Here is a 17,291-nt window from a genome sequence, read left to right as displayed (position 1 = left end):
GTGTGTGTGTGTGTGTGTGTGTGTGTGTGTGTGTGTGTGTGTGTGTGTGTGTGTGTGTGTGTGTATGTGTGTGCCACCCGACCCGCGCTCTCCTTCACGCCGACCCGTGAGTGTGCCCGGCAGGTGTGAAAGGGAGCCGGCGGTGGATCATATAACCTTCTGACGAGTTGCTCAACAACAACAGGCGCTCCCTGTTATTACTGGGTCACCGCCGCCGGCTTGGGGGGGGGGTCTCCGGGATTAGAGCCCCCCCACCCTCCCCCCCACGCTCCTTCCTCTTTGTCTTACGGCGGTGTTGAGGTTAACCGCCCCCCCCCCCCCGTCCCCCCCCGGGAGGTCAGGGCAGAAACAGGCAGCCCGGCATTCTTCCCGCCTGCATGTGTGTGTGTGTTTGTTTGCTCGCGAGGCTGCAGCCCACTCGCTGCTCTTTGACTCCGCTGGCCTTATAAGGCATCCGGCGCCATGGCAACAGCGGGGCTTGAATAGCAGTGTCAAATCCCTCAGCCCACAGACACACTCTCCTCAAAGGAGCGAGCGAGGCAGAGAAAGAGGAGGCTATCTCCGGTCTCTCCCCTCCGCCGCCGCCGCCGCCGCCACCGCCGCTGCGTCTGGCTTTTCACGACCAGCTCTGTTTTCCTCTCTTCTGCTGCTTTGCCTAATTTATTCCTGCCTGGGTCACCGGGAAGAAAGGCGGAAAGAGGGGAAAAAAGACAGACACAGAGAGAGAGAGAGAGAGAGAGGGAGAGAGAGAGGGAAAGAGGGAGGGAGAGAGAGCGAAAGGCGAGCAGAATAGCAAAGAGTGCAACTCTACACCCTGATTCGCTGACATGGGACTGCAGAGAGGTTCTGGCCTCTTGTTTTAGGAGCGTGATGGACGAGAGGAACGAGACGAGCAGAAAAGAGAGGGAGAGAGAGAGAGAGACGCGACTTGGGCGGCTGTGAAGGGAGGACATTTCTAAACCCGGTTTCTGTGACATCTGATCCTCTGACCCCGCCGGCTTTCGGAGGTGTCGGGACGGGACGGCAGGGGAAAACAAGACTTTCATCACCCGGGGGGGAGAGAGAAAGAGAGGGGGGTAAACACTCCTCCTCCTCCTCCTCCTGCGCTGAACTTTGTTGCATTGAAATCTCATTCAAGGAGTCAGAGAAGAGCTTCGTCTCATCATCTGGAAGTTGGTCGGACGGAGAAACGAGACATAACAAACGGAGAACGACGAGCGGGAGTGAATCACATTTTTCCTACTTTTTTTCTCCCCCCCTCTTCTTCTTCATCACCATCATCTCCTCCTCCTCCTCGTCCATAAAAGCCTCAACAAGTCAAGAGTGCGTCTGGACTGGAACTGCGTCAGATCGGCAGATAGCATCTCGGCACGGCAGGAACTGGTCGGACGGGTTTGTGAGTTGGAGGAGAGGGCAGGGCAGTTGAACCGTCCTTCCTCCTGCCTGCCGTCTGTCCGTCCGTCCCTCCGGAGAGAGAGAGCTGCTCTCTCATCTCAGGAGCTGCTCTGTTTTCTCCCCTTTTTCTGGTGAGGCGAGTTATTTCTTTCTTTCTTTCTTTCTTTCACGGGGGGAAGAAAGTGAGAGGAGAGAGAGAGAAGCAGTCAAAGTGTAATTTATTGTTTCCTGTGAAAAGAGCAAAGGCTGCACCCTTTTTTCTCTCCTGCCTGAACTCTGAACCACTCGAAGTGAAGTTTTTCTCAGAGCTCGGGAGCCATTGATCAGAGGTCAGGGGCAGACGGACGACGGAGGGGGTGGGGGGGGTGACGGCGGGAGGGGTGGGGTGGGGGGGGCAAGAACAGAGAGAGCGCTGGGATTAGAGGAGAGAGGGAAAACAGGGGTGGACGGACCTCCGGGTCAGCCCGGCCAGACGGCGGAGGGGAGAGAGGTCAACGAGTCCTGGACTGATTTTCCTTCAACTTTTTAAATACTTTTGTGGAGAAAAGAGAAAGAAAAAGCACCTCTGTCACGGTCTCTCCCGAGCGTGGATTTGGGTTCCCCCTCTGACTCTGAGGGACAGCCAGACGCCGGTGGGACGGGGCGGGTCCGTGCATGATCCGCCGGCGGCGCGGCGCGTCTCGGAGAACATGGCCATGGTGAGCGGGGGATGGGGCAACCCCAACGGGGACACCAACGGCCTGGGGGAGAAGGCTTACCTGCGGCGGGAGGAGGAGGACGGCTCGCCCCAGGCGGGCAGCAGCGACGTGGACGTCGGGGAAGAGGACAAGGCCTGCGTGGTGGACTGCGTGGTGTGCGGGGACAAGTCCAGCGGGAAGCACTACGGCGTGTTCACCTGCGAGGGCTGCAAGAGCTTCTTCAAGAGGAGCATCCGACGAAACCTCAGCTACTCCTGCAGGTACTGTAGTACTTTTTATTACTACTTAAATGCCCTTTAATGAAACTACACCATCAAACGTTAAAGTAAAAACACAATAAAAGCAGTGCATTGATGAAAATAGGAGCATAAACGATGCAACTGCCCTTTTCTTCTCTTTTTACTTCAAGTAGGCTGTAGCATCGCAGTGCAATGACTTTCTGTCCAAATGACAACTGATTACAGAAAACTGGTGACAATTTTATAAAAGAAAATGCACTTCCATCATGTTTTACCTTTTCCTTTACCTTAGATATCTGCTCGTAGCTTTCAGTAAGAGATGGATCTAAACTTCATCCCGTGCATCACTCTATTATCGTATTCATAATAGGGAAAACACATTTCCCACTGAGGAATAATGTCTCCCGGTGTTGGCGTCATCCTTCAAACAGTCCTTAGACCCAAGAAAAGAAAGAAAGAAAGAAAGAAATGAAGCCCTGAAGGTTTGTCATGTGAGGATGGATGGCCTGAGAAGGTCAGCGCTCCCATTATTCTTCACCACGAGAACGTAATGTTGCAGCACGGCTCCCCGCCGTCACCGGCTCCTCCCTCCACCTCTCAATATAGTTTTTCTTTGCATATAAGCACTTTATGGCTCTAAATGAAAGAAGTTGTTTTTTTCTGTGGCCTTAAAAAGACCTCATGGAGAAATGTTGGCAGGAGTCAGCCGGCTGTAAAAGGCCACGCAAGGGCGTGTAACGCTGACGGCCTCTAAAGGTCACGGTCTCAGTTCACGCGTCACGGGCGAGTGACGTCAGCAGAGAGAGGGACTAAACGCGTGTTTCTTCATCTCACTGTTTTAACGCTTCGTGTTTCGCCACTTTTTCATGCAGATCCAACCGAGAATGCCAAATCGACCAGCATCACCGCAACCAGTGCCAGTACTGCCGGCTGAAGAAGTGTTTCCGCGTCGGGATGCGGAAAGAAGGTATCAAAGCTCCGTCCACTCTTCTAAAGAGTCACCTACTGCAGAACCTAACAGGTGGTTTTAAAGGTCAAATGATGTGTGAAGTAAATAATAACCTTTTTGAAAGACGAATGACCACAGATCCCCCTCCCAGTGTCCCAAACTTAAGACTCTTGTGCTGCGAGTCGCTCCCACTGGCTTCAGCTAATAAAAAATAACTAAAAATAATCATTTAAAACTTCACTAGACCTCATGTGACCGAGGCACTGGAGAAGAAAACAAGTAAAAAGAAATTCATTGGGCCGCTGGGTGGCATAGTGGTTAAAGCAAGCGGGTACTCAGGCTAAAGTCCTGCTGCAGCGGTCACAGGTTCAAGTCCCCTTCCTGTTTAAACTTTGATTAAAAGGCCACTAGGCCACAAAACTCTCTCTCTAAAAAAAAAAAGAAGAAATGAATGATATCAATCATACGACGGAGTATTAGGGCCAAACTAAGACAAAAAAAAAATGGAAATTACGAAAATAAAGTCGTAGAATTACCAGAATAAAGTCATAATGTTGTGAGAATAAAGTCGTAATATATAATATAATATATAAATATAACTTCACAAGATATTCCTCATTTTAACACAGGGAGAAGAAGCTCTTCCTGTTAGAGTTCTCATAAATTACGACTTTATTTCTCGTAATATTACGACTTTATTCTCATAAATTACCACTTTATTCTTGTAATATTTCGACTTTATTCTCGTAATGTTACGACTTTATTCTCGTAATATTATGACTTTATTCTCATAATATTACGACTTTATTCTATTACGAATTTATTTTTTCGCAACATTATGACTTTATTCACGTAATTTTACGACTTTATTCTCATTATATTATGACTTTATTCTCATAATTTCATTTTTTTTTTGTCTTAGTTTGGCCCTAATACTCCGTCGTACAATCAAGTGGTCAGATATGCTAAAAGTAATTATTGTTGCAATAATTGCTAAAAAAAAAACAACACTTTTTTTTGTCTTTTCAACGCGTTGTGAGTGTAAAGGTGCACCTTAACTTGATGTTAATGGAAATGTTAAATCATTTTTACTGCTGACTTGTTAGTAATGTACAATACATCACCATAACTACACGTTACGCCACTAAACCTCGCTGCTTCTACACGGGAGAAATTTAAATAATCTGCTTTGAAACTTTAGTGAGGAAATGCAAAGAAACATGCAAACGAACTCAGAAAAAGAGAAGAAATGGTCCTTAATGGAAAAGGCTCTTCCATCGGGAGGAACCTGCGACCCAGGAGTCGTATTTACACTGTCAACCCAGGCGTGTTTTCACCTGGGGGCTCAACGCCTTCCCACTTGGATTAACTCTGATTCATGGAAAACACTGCATGTACAGGGTTGCCACCCGTCCCTTAAAATACGGAATTGTCCTTTATTTGAGAAAAAAAATTTGCATCCCGTATTGAACTAATACGGGACGTGATTTGTCCCGTATTTTCATTAACGCCCCATACACACGTCTGTCACACATCAACACTAAATTTAACAATAATGAACAAAATAAAACACAGGAAACATTAAGGCCAGCAAAATCTTTGTGGCGGGACAACAGGACCTGCTGCGTCTGTGTCCATATCTTTATATGTTATTATTATTATTATTATTATTATTGTTATATATGTGTGTGCCAGACAGCGGGGAAGACTCGGCTTCACCTCCAGGTAGGGGTTGGGAATTGGGAATTAAAAGTTGCGTTCCGTATTGAAACAATACGGACATATATTATGCTCTTATTTATTGATGTCATAATATACAGGTGAAGGTCGGAAAATTTGAATATATTGCAAAACGTCATTCATGGTAAATTCACCTAATGGTGAAACAAATATATTATTTCCCACTACATTCAAAGTGAGATATTTCAAGCCTTTATTTGTTATGATTTTGGTGATTATGGCTCAGTTTATGAAAACCCCAAATAAAAGATAAATTAGAAAAATATTTCATGAAATCAATAAATAATTCCATCATCAAAATTATAACAAATAAAGGTTTAACATATCATGCTTTGCATGTAATAAGACTAGGTAATATATTAGTTTCACCTTTTAAGTTGAATTATTGAAATAAATTAACTTTGACACCATATTCTAGTTGAATTATTGAAATAAATTAACTTTTACACGATATTCTAGTTGAATTATTGAAATAAATTAACTTTTACACCATATTCTTCACCTGTAGGCTATATTATACATCTGGGCTGCTATTTCAGTTGCTAGTATGGTCGGCTGTCTGTACAGTCATGAAAGTGCAACGCTATTAAAGCACTTTAAACTTTAAATCAAAGCATTTTGTTTTTTCATATAAAATAAACACATTTTTATTCAGTTTAGAAGTTTTGGGGCTTTTTTTTGGCTCCTGCGCTGCTGAAATCGGGGCGTCCCTTATTTCTATTTCTGAAAGGTGCCAACCCTAACGTTTACATGCACTAACAAAAAGTCGAATAGCGATATCAAAGTTTTAAAAGCCATGTTTACACCTTAGTCGGGCCAAATTGAAGCTCCAGTGCCAGATAATGCATCATAATCCGAGTTATTCTGCATGTTTACCAACCCACGTTCAGCCGAGCTACTGACCTTCCCGGGACCCGCCCCTCCGGAAGTGACGTCACCGCGGGAGCGGGACTAACAACAGTCACGTGATCACAACAAGACGGTAGCAGAAGAAAAGGAGGGAAACTTTGCTGCATTTTACCTGCAACATTATCAGGATTAGTATGTACGACATTTACAGAGCTGCATGTTGTTGTCCTCCTTCGCACTTTTTTACTAATTGTACCGGAAGAACGGCAAAGTGAAAGTGCGTGTGGCGCCACCTAGTGTTGCAGAGTCCAATGCAAATCCCTCAATAATCGATTCAGATCAAATCCAACTTTATTTGTACACCGCTTTTCATACAAATAAAAAATGCAACGCAAAGCGATTTACATAGAACATAACATTTAATAATTGTCTTCTTGCTAGTGATTTTCGATACCACCGATTTCCTTTCAGATCCAATATTGAGTAAAATTCAGGCTGGTATTGGCGATACCGATTCGATACCGATACATTGTGCAAATACACCTAATGTGCCCAGTAAATCTATTTTAGATAGCTTAAGGATACAACACATCAGAGTTGCTTATTTAGCTATTTATTTCAGAAGTTTACTGAGGTAGCCTCATTCACAATATAGCTGTTACAACTAGGGTTGCCACCTTTCAGAAATAGAAATAAGGGACGCCCCGATTTCAGCAGCGCAGGTGCCAAAAAAGGGACATCCCCAAAACTTCTAAACTGCATAGAAATGTATTTATTTTATATGAAAAAACAAAATGCTTTGATTTAAAGTTTAAAGTGCTTTAATAGCATTGAACTTGCATGACTGTACAGACAGCCAACCATACTAGCTGAAATAGCCTATGCTCCTATGGTAAATATAAATATAACTACAGGTGAAGGTCGGAAAATTAGAATATGGTGTAAAAGTTAATTTATTTCAATAATTCAACTTAAAAGGTGAAACTAATATATTACATAGTTTCACAGTCGTACATGCAAAGCAAGATATGTTAAACCTTTATTTGTTACAATTTTTATGATTGAATTGTTTATTGATTTCATAAAATATTCAAATTTTTTGAGATTTTTTATTTGGGGTTTTCATAAACTGTGAGCCATAATCACCAAAATGATAACAAATAAAGGCTTGAAATATCTCACTTTGAATGTAGTGGGAAATAATATATTTGTTTCACCTTTAGTTGAATTTACTACAAATTAAGTTTTTCAATATTCAAATTTTCTGACCTTCACCTGAATATTATGACATCAATAAATAAGAGCATAATATATGTCCGTATTGGTTCAATACGGAACGCAACTTTTAATTCCCAATTACGTAACAATTACGTATTTCAAGGGACGGGTGGCAACACTAGTTACAACAGAAAAACCAGATCCTAAGTAAAATAATAAAATCATTAAAATAAATAAGAGAATAATTAACAAAAATAAGAACTACTATAAAAATGAAAAGGAAAAGGTAGTTCCTACCAGCAGAGTGCCATTTAGACAAAATCTGAATAGTTTAGTTACTTTCCACCGTATTTCTGTGAATGATACATTACCACAAATGACTGCAGTATCAAAAGTATATATATTTTCATTTGAGAATCGATTTTAGAGTATACAGATCTGGTATCGGAAGTATCGATATTTCAGTATTGATGCGCACATCACTACTTCTCGTGCATGTATACTAAGATTTCTCTGAACCTCCAGTTTAAGGCTCAGCTAGATTGTTGCCAATAGCTTGATTTAGATGTGCATGGAACCACACTGACTGTGTCACTGCTTCTCGTGTATCCACCGTGGACAGCGTGGAAGTAGAGGTGGCTGATGGGTCACTCTACCCCTTTTCCACCAAACCGGTTCCTGGGCTGGTTCTGGGCCAGTGCTGGTGTGGGTTCACAACTCATTCAACTTACAAACCAGCTGAGTACCGGTTTGTTTTTCCACAGCTCGGGTGCTGAGGGGAGTCATGTAATTAGGTCACTGTAAACGTCAGTTACGTCGCTGCGTTTACGTTGGCGCAAAAGTTGAAGCAACAACCACTTATTTGCTCTAATACGGACTTGGTCCACGTAGCACTCTCCGTGGATCATATTAGGGCTGGGCGATATGGACCAAAAGTCATATCTCGATATTTTCTAGCTGAATGTCGATACTCGATATATATCGATATTTTTTCTGTGCCATAATTGGGGATTCCCCCAAAGCATTATAGCATAGCATCTCTGTTAGCTTCATTTTTTTCTGAGGCAAACCCTTAAAAAAAACGTCAATTTTAATACAAAGCCTCGTGCCAAATGTCACACAGGTACCTTTATTAACAGAGGTCTGCACAATATCAAAATGTATAAAACAAATGAAATAAAAAAAAACTGCCAGCATATATAGAATAAAAATGCTTCTTGAATAAAATAAAACAAATATCCCATTCCTGCATAACAATTAAATTAAAATACACTGTGCAATTAATACAATGTAGACAGTAACAGGCAGACTTTTCCACTGAGGTTGACAGTTGTGCAAATAACAAAACATTTGTGCAAATCTCAAATAAAGTCAATATGTCACAAAATAAGCTATATCCAAATCATAAAAAAAAAAAAAATGGTATCGATATAAACGATATTGTTTCGTACCATATCGCGTTTGAAAATATATCGATTTATATTAAAATCTCGATATATCGCCCAGCCCTAGATCATGTCACTAAAAGACAGGTTGTCTCCTCCTCAGACCACTGCTGCTTTGTTGCATCCAGATTAATTAGTCGCTTATTTGAAAATGTTGCATCTTGCTATTGCCGTTGGTCTTAATAACTAAGCGGTTCTTTCCTCTAGTCCAGCAAAGAGTCGGTGCTACCTTGGAACCGGGTTTTCTGGCCCAGAGCCAGTTCTTTGTCAGTGGAAACAGAAAGTCTGGTTCCAAACTCAGCACTGGCCCAGAACCAGCCCTGGAACCGGTTTGGTGGAAAAGGGCCAGGGTGGGGCTTTCCAGGGGGGTTTCTTCACCTCAGCTTCACATCATTAGTTAAATATTTTCAGTCGGTCTCACATAAAAGTCACTTGACAAAAACTCAGCTGGACTCGTCGTCTAGTCTACCAGCCCCCCCCAGCCGTGCTTTTTTCAGTTTGGGTAAGTTAGTCATCGGTCGCTCTGCCACGCACAGCATGCAAAGGCATGGCAGCGTGCCAGGGGGGCTGCAGTGGGCCCGGTTATTAATGAACCATGCTGACCGCGGCGGTGACGCAGGCCGCGCTGTTTCCACATTACCTGGAAACGTCTGTTTCACCTTTGACCCAGTGGTGGAAGCCGCCCCTCAGACTGCTTAAAGCGACCTTTTGGCAGCAAAGCTGTAATTCCAAACAGGAGCGCGGCGCGTGAAGGGCAGCTTAACCCCAACAAAGTATTCACTGAGATTTGTAATCTTTTGAAGGAGCCTCATCGCCCATAAGCTTCATTATAGGTGGATAGGACTTACTTGACCCGGGACATGCTGACTTTTTAACGGGAACAGTGTTTGTAAGAACTTCTCTAACTTCTCACTAATATAAAGTATTACACTTAAGACTCCAAGAGGAAGTCTTTAGAGGTTCATAATCTCTTTTATGTGTAGAAAACCCTCCAAATGTATCTTCAAATCCATCCAGACATATCAGCAAGGTTGTATTTTTTTTGTGATGCTGAAGTTTTGATTTCACTGCTTATGAAGGTTGTTACCAGCCTGGCGAGACATCTCAATTCTTTTCTGTGCGTTTGCATGCTGACACTCATATCCCGAGACGTTTGAAGCAGTTTTAAATAATAGTCTTTGTTGCCTGACCAAAGTGGTTTTCAGTTCTAATAATTTAGGATCCGAGGACACTGAGGAGCAGATTTGCTCAACCAGAAATGTCAGTGTGTGATTGTGAATCGTAAAAGTGCTGGTTGGAGTGTCCAAAATATAATGGAAATGAACAAATTTTCACAAAAAAAAGATGCTGAAGGTTCGATTTCACTGCTTTTGAAGGTGGTTACCAGCCTGGCGAGACATCTCAACTCTTTTCTGTGCGTTTGCATGCTCACACTTGTATCCCGAGACGTTTGAAGCAGTTTCAAATAATAATACAGCAGTGTCTTTGTTGATTGACCAAAGTTGGGACACTGAGGAGCAGATTTGCTCAACGAGACACGTCAGTGTGTGATTGTGAATCGTAAAAGCGCTGGTTGGAGTGTCCAACTCTGCACGTGAGGTGTTAAAGCGACCGCAGGTGAAACCACCTGGTTTCAGTAGTGACAGAAGCAGCACTATTAAGACTAGTGGGAGCGATGCAAATAAGCGCCGGCTGCAAACAAGGAGACTGTTGATAACCCTCCATTCCTGCTCCGCTCTCATTCAAAACTGTTGATATGGGTCACGGTCAGTACTCGAGTTGTAAAAAAAAAACAGGGGGGATGGTGGATTTTATCATATGCCGATATGGGGACAGATAATTTGTGCTGATTACAAATAATATAATATATTACAAATAATAGCAGTGACCAAAACACCTGCAGAAATACTGCAGGAATGACATAGCAGCAGTTAAATGCAGCCTTCTGTAAGCTTTAAATATCCACTGGGCTTACATCAAATACATCAAAACACAACAATAAAAAACACTTTTCTGAACTTATCAATATGACTCTGTCCTTCACAGGATAAGTAAAATGGATCACTGCAAAAACTCAAAATCTTAACAAGAATATTTGTCTTATTTCTAGTTAAAATGTCTCATTTTAGTAAAAAAAAAATCTCATTACACTTAAAACAAGACTCATCACTGGAAAAAACAACAATTTTCACCTGTTTCAAGTAGATTTTCACTTAAAATAAGTAGAAAAATCTGCCAGTGGAACAAGATTTTTTTGCTTGTAATAAGAAGATAAATCTTGTCCCACTGGCAGATTTTTCTACTTATTTCAAGTGAAAATTTACTTGAAACAGGTGAAAATTGTCAAATAAGTTATTTTTCTGGTGTTATTTTTCTGGTGATGACTCTAAATGTTGAAATAGCAGTAAAACCACATTCATTGATGAAATGACATAAGGGATTGAAAGGGGGGATGGCAGTTTTACAGGGGGGGATGAATTTGACCGTTTTTATTTCAAGAGGGATGCCATCCCCCCTCAATTCGAGTACTGGTCACGGTGTGTCGGTGAGTGTGTGTGTGTGTTTATTTGGATTTGTTGTGTTGGTAGTCACAGTCCTGTGTGCTTTTATGTAAACACAGTAAACATTTGAGTCATTCTTTGCGTCTCCTCCGCAGCAGTCCAGCGGGGTCGCATCCCTCCGTCTCACTCAGGTATCAGTCCCAACTCCCTGTCCGGGGGGGTGGGAGCCGCCGGTCCGGGTCACACGGCCGTGGACTTCTTCAACGGCCAGCCAGTGTCGGAGCTCATCTCCCAGCTGCTGCGGGCCGAGCCGTACCCCAGCAGCCGCTACGGCGCCCCCTACAGCCAGACGCAGATGCAGGTGTCGGCGGGCGGGGGCTCGGTCATGGGCATCGACAGCATCTGTGAGCTGGCGGCACGGCTCCTCTTCAGCACCATCGAGTGGGCCAGGAACATCCCCTACTTCCCAGAACTGCCCGTCTCGGAGCAGGTCAGTTCTGAGAGACTAAAGATACAAGTTAAAGCTTCACAAACATCACGTTTGATAACTCATACCAGTGGCGGCTGGTGCTTAGCATTTTTTTGGGGGTGAAATTGACCTTGGCATACGTAGGGGTCACGGTTTAGGTACAAACTTGGTACAATGGGGGGAAAAAAAAGTAGAAAATCATATTTTGGTCCTTTCATTTTGAAAAATGTAACCATCCAACAATGGCTTATTGGTCAAAACTTTTAGTGAAGCAGTTCAGTTCTGCTGCAGTGGAAAAAGAAAACTGAACATAAAGTAGGGGTTTAACATTTCAACAAGTCCACTGTTATTTTGGATTGTTTTTTTCTTCCTGGTTTGGGTTCAGTTTATTTTACACATTAGAGAGAAGAAAAATATGAACATTTCCATTGTTCTCTCTGGAATTTATACTATTTGAAAAGATAACGTTCCTTTCTTTCAGATATTTGATCAACAAATATTATTTCAAAAGCAAGGGTTATTTAACCTATTTAAAACAAACGTAAAAATCTGGTTTGTGTAGTTCAGTTTGATTTTCTAAAAAAGACGGGGAATGAATTGTCCAATCACATTAGATTAAAAACAAACATACGAGTACATCACGATACTGATCACGGATTCGTTGCTGATAACTGAGTTTCTGGGACCCACACGACTGCGTCCCTTTACGAATCTAATTCAAACCAATTAAAACAGATCCTCAGGTCACGTGCTTATTAAATGTTGGAGAGTTTACACTGGATTCTGTTTGACCAGCGCCCCTTACTTCTGGAAGTAAATAAAATAAAATAAAATAATTTTGGAACCAAATAAATATTTAAACAACATTTAATTACTATTGATAGTCACCCGCAGACTAAAATAACACCTTCTTTTAATAATTATTTGCATCTTACATGTTTTTTATTTAAATGTTTTTATTTTTCATCTCTTGACTTGATGGGGGCGGCACTCTAGCGCCCTCTACTGACCAGCCGCCACTGATTCATACTGAATTTTAGTGCACTTGGCTTATTAGCACCAGCAGAACTGATCTAAAGTAACTAGATGGAGATGCTCATCAGTTATTATCCCTCCATCGCTCCACCACAGGTGGCGCTGCTGAGGCTGAGCTGGAGCGAGCTGTTCATCCTGAACGCGGCCCAGTCCGCCCTGCCTCTGCACATGGCTCCCCTGCTGGCGGCGGCCGGCTTCCACTCGTCCCCCATGTCGGCGGAGCGGGTGGTGTCCTTCATGGACCAGGTCCGGGTCTTCCAGGACCAGGTGGACAAGCTGAACAGGCTGCAGGTGGACTCGGCCGAGTACAGCTGCCTGAAAGCCATCGCTCTCTTCTCCCCCGGTAGGCCTGATTCCCCCTCCATTTAGGAGACTGTTTTTCACCAGATGATGATTGTTATCCTGTCTAGGGCTGGGGATCGATTCAAATGTCAAGAATCGATTCGATTCCGATTCTTAAGATTCAGAATCGATTATCAAGATTTGATTCGATCCGATTCGATTCGATTCCGATATTGATTTGGGTTAGTGTTATTAAATTGCATGAATTATATGACTGTAGTTATGCAAAATATTACTACTAGTATTATATTGAGATTGAGAAGTATTGGCAGCTAATGATGCTGTAAGGACCAATCAGCTCCCAGAATGCAGATAGAACTGCTTAAGGAAACATCGTGGGGCAGAATTACCAAACAGATCCAGGGCAGCAAACAGAGACGGATGAAATCGGTTTTATTTTTTCCCACATTCCGTTTTTATTTTTTCCTTTTTTGGTCTATTTTGGTTTTTAATTTTTGAGCATTTGGTTTTTAGGATTTTTTTAACCTAACACTTTAATGATTTCATACCTTTAAACATATTTAAAGGCAAAAACCTGGCACCAGTTATTCTCGTGTCCAACAAAACATGGAATAAATAAAAGAAAAAAAAAATCCCCCCGCCCCAAAAAAAAAAGACATATGACATATGAATCGAATTTTAGGAATTAATATGAGAATCGAGTTAGAATTGGGAAATCGATTTTTTCAACACAGGCCTAATCCTGTCTCCTCTCCGTGCAGATGCCTGCGGCCTGACCGACCCGGCCCACGTGGAGTCCCTGCAGGAGAAGGCCCAGGTGGCGCTGACGGAGTACGAGAGGCTGCAGTATCCCAACCAGCCCCAGCGCTTCGGCCGCCTGCTGCTGCGCCTGCCGGCCCTGCGAGCCGTGCCCGCCAACCTCATCTCCCAGCTCTTCTTCATGAGGCTGGTGGGCAAGACCCCCATCGAGACGCTGATCCGGGACATGCAGCTATCGGGGAGCTCCATCAGCTGGCCCTACGCCCCGGGACAGTGAAACCCTGCTCCGACAGAGAGAGAGAGACGGGCCCAGATCCTATTTTGAGGAATCAGAGCTCGCATAGATTTCACACAACAACAAAGTCACTGTTTCTGGAGTTTGAGATCCCGTTTCGGGGAAGGAAGGGTCACATTTCCCCCACATTCTGTCTGTAAAGTTTGGTTGAAATGACGCCAAAGATTCTTTCAGGGAAACACAGTGTAAGATTGTCTGTGAAGACGCTCCACCCGTGGGTTTTGCTCCCTCCTCTGGCAGGTCTCTCTCCGTCTCGCCCCGAGTGACTTTCACATGAGGTCATGTGATTCTTCTACCTCCTCCCACATGACCCCCGATGTGACTCAGTCTGAACCCAGGCTTTGTGTGTGTTTTTTGTCTCTTCTTCGACCACAGACGAGAGCTGAACGGGGGACGCGTTGTGAAGATCCTGCATAAAGTTGTGTATTGTTGTGTTTGTCTCGAACCCAGACGTAAGCTGAACAAACAGACTTTGTTACCGGATGTATTACTGAAGACTGCAACATGAAAACACAGGAGCTGCTTTGTGTGTTTTTGCCCTATGTATGTATATACAGGCTATATTCTTTATAAAATATACCTAAAGGAATAGTTCAGTGGTTGAGGGAATAAAAAAAAAAAGAAAAAAAGCACATTTCTTTCCCCCTAAATGTTGAACTATCTTGTTTTGTTTTTTTGCTCCAGAGTGTCAAACTATGTTGCGGAAGCTGCGAATGTACTGCAACACACCCTGGTGGTTGAGACGTCCCCGTCTCACGTTATTACCTCATGTTTTCTACATCAGAGGCACAGATTGTACGCTGAACTACTCACATGTTGACGATAAATCTAAAGGGATCAAGCGAAGCTTCGCCGACAGAAGCCAAACGGGAGTATTGTACTGAAAGCTCACGTTTAGGTTTTTCTGGTCGCCGTCTGCAGCTCGGACATCGTTTCCTTTGCTTTTTCTAAGTGTAGAGGACGTTTATTTTGTTTTACCTTTTTGACAGGTGTCACCCCTTTTTAAAAAGCCTCATAAACAGAGGGATACGTGATTACTGATATGCGGGGTTCTCTGGTGTTAAAATGTGAAGACGGAGTTTTGTCATATTGTGAGAAAAAAAAGGTACTTAGAAGCTCATGACTGTTAATGAACTTCCGCCCGGTGTAAAACAACGGTTTGCCAAATTAATTGATGAAAAAAGTTAGAAAATGTTGCCACAAGTATGTTTTTGGGTGAATTTTTTGTATTTTACTTGTTATAATATCCAGAAAAAAGGGGCAAGGATGACCATGATTCCCAGTGCTGTTAAACAACTTCATTGGTTCGTGTTTCTTTGTTGAAATCTGAACTTTAGTTATTTGTAGCTTCACATTTTAAAGATTTGTGTTTCTATGACCATGCCAAAACTAAAAAAGATGCAAAAGAAGGTGAAGACTTTTTTATTTCTTTTACGGTGGTGAAAACAAGTGTATGCATGTGATTTCAAATGTTTATTTCACATTGAAATTGTTTATATGTTGTAAGCTCCGAAACTGTGAAGCAAAACTCTCTTTTCACATTTTCTAGACTTAATGAATCAACCACTAAAGACAGATTGCTAATCAAAGCTGCTTCATCATCACATTTGTATTCACCATAAAACACAAACGCATTAATTTTACCTTTAAATCAAATAAAGTCTAATAACCAAATAACATATCAGAGCGAGCAGAGGCTTTGTTGAGCAAGTCTCAAACTGATGCTCCAACTATTATATATTACTGATATTTAAAAACATTTTTTTTGCTCAAAACAATCAATAACTAAATAAAAATAGCTAATTTTAATTGTTTTGTTGATAAACATTAATACATATGCATAAATGCCACCGATACAGCTCCTACCAACAGTCACCGCTTCTCTGACGTGGAGGATTTGATTAATAAATGCAGATTCACGCTTCTTCCACAACAGGCCCTGTGTCACGGATGCTGCCGCTATCTCAGCCGTCAGTCAGCGGTACAACGTCATGAACCTTCCCGAGCCAGGATGAGTTTGGCCTTTAAGCAAGGTCACCAGACTTCCTCATCAACGAACGTCTGGTCACATTTCCCTCTTCCTGATGTCACCGTATAACTGTTAAATCGAGGCCTGATGCAGCAGCTGCAGGACTATATGTATATTAGGAATGGGCGATATTTTACTGTTCACGATATACCGTCAAAAAAATTCCCCACGGTAAGAATTTGTCATCTCACGGTAAAAACGATACGATACGATGTGTAAAGCTGATTTATGGTTCTGTGCTAAATCGACGCACAACATACGTGAAGGAAGGAAGGAAGGAAGGAAGGAAGGAAGGAAGGAAGGAAGGAAGGAAGGAAGGAAGGAAGGAAGGAAGGAAGGAAGGAAGGAAGGAAGGAAGGAAGGAAGGAAGGAAGGAAGGAAATGAGCCAGAAAGAAAGAAAGAAAGAAAGAAAGAAAGAAAGAAAGAAAGAAAGAAAGAAAGAAAGAAAGAAAGAAAGAAAGAAAGAAAGAAAGAAAGAAGGATAAATTCCCGTTGATGATGGCGTATCTTAGTCATTATAGTTTTGCAGTACAGGTGTAACTCATTTAATAGTTTTTTATCAATTCAATTTAATTGGTGTAGTTTAGTAGCATTTAGTATTCTTTTAGAGCAGTGTTTTGGGGGCTCCAAAGACTGAATGTGATGATAGATTTATAGTTAAAAAGGTGGAGTTGAATTGGAATTTTATCATCATTTTTATCGTTATTGGGATAAATGCCAGAAATTATTGTGATCAATTTTTTAGTCCATACCGCCCAACCCTAATGTATATATGTATATATTAAAGTACAGACTGGAACATTTTCAAACATCACGACCTGGATCAGTACACTTCTCCTGTATTTGGACATTTGAAGCAATTGTAGACGCGGTCAAGGCTAAGACAACTTTTAAATAGGAAGATCAGGGACTAATCAATAAGCATTTGTTACCGGGTAACTTTCTTACAGAGCGCTCTCAATAGGACCTATGAGCCTCCTGATCGCCTGGTTCAGTTCTGGTGGGACTCGTCTCAGGAGGAGATGAGACCTTTTTTTTATAAGTGAGAGGTACAAAGGTTATCAGCAGTTTCAAAGCCAAGAGCTGAGTGTTGATTTCAGGAGGAATATATTGAACAATGAGCCTATCTACATCAGCGAGGGTCTCAGATGTGAGGGTTCCTGAGCAAACAATGCTGAGCATCTGAGAAAGGCACAGCAGAGGATGTGCTTCCTAACATCCCTCAGGAAGAAGAAAAGAAAGCATCTGTGTTCTTTTAATCTCTGTACTGAGCGTCAGAAACTTGATGTGTTTTGTCAGCTCCACTGCAGCATTAACAGATAATTGGATGCCCTGTTTTTCTCCCGAGTCATCATCAGAGGGCCTT

At 42.5% G+C, this 17,291-nt stretch overlaps 1 protein-coding gene across 2 annotated transcripts; it reads left to right on the top strand.

The window, feature by feature from the left end:
- The first annotated feature begins 1,790 nt into the window (after positions 1 to 1,790).
- Positions 1,791 to 15,484, top strand: LOC133458649 (nuclear receptor subfamily 2 group F member 6-like). 2 transcript variants are annotated; one of them, XM_061738794.1, is made up of 5 exons: positions 1,791 to 2,353; positions 3,205 to 3,299; positions 11,193 to 11,524; positions 12,635 to 12,881; positions 13,603 to 15,484. In XM_061738794.1, exons 1-5 carry the CDS (start codon positions 2,085 to 2,087, stop codon positions 13,875 to 13,877), a joined length of 1,218 nt encoding a protein of 405 aa, XP_061594778.1. In that variant the 5' UTR covers positions 1,791 to 2,084; the 3' UTR covers positions 13,878 to 15,484. The 2 variants fall into 2 exon arrangements, with proteins under 2 accessions (XP_061594778.1, XP_061594777.1); XM_061738793.1 differs by having other exon boundaries at positions 11,190 to 11,524.
- Positions 15,485 to 17,291: the final 1,807 nt, after the last annotated feature.

This window comes from Cololabis saira, chromosome 13, assembly GCF_033807715.1.
Source record: "Cololabis saira isolate AMF1-May2022 chromosome 13, fColSai1.1, whole genome shotgun sequence".
NCBI classification, from domain to species: domain Eukaryota; kingdom Metazoa; phylum Chordata; class Actinopteri; order Beloniformes; family Belonidae; genus Cololabis; species Cololabis saira.
The sequence above is the reverse complement of the archived record's forward strand: the minus strand, read 5'-3'. Positions and strand labels throughout refer to the sequence as shown.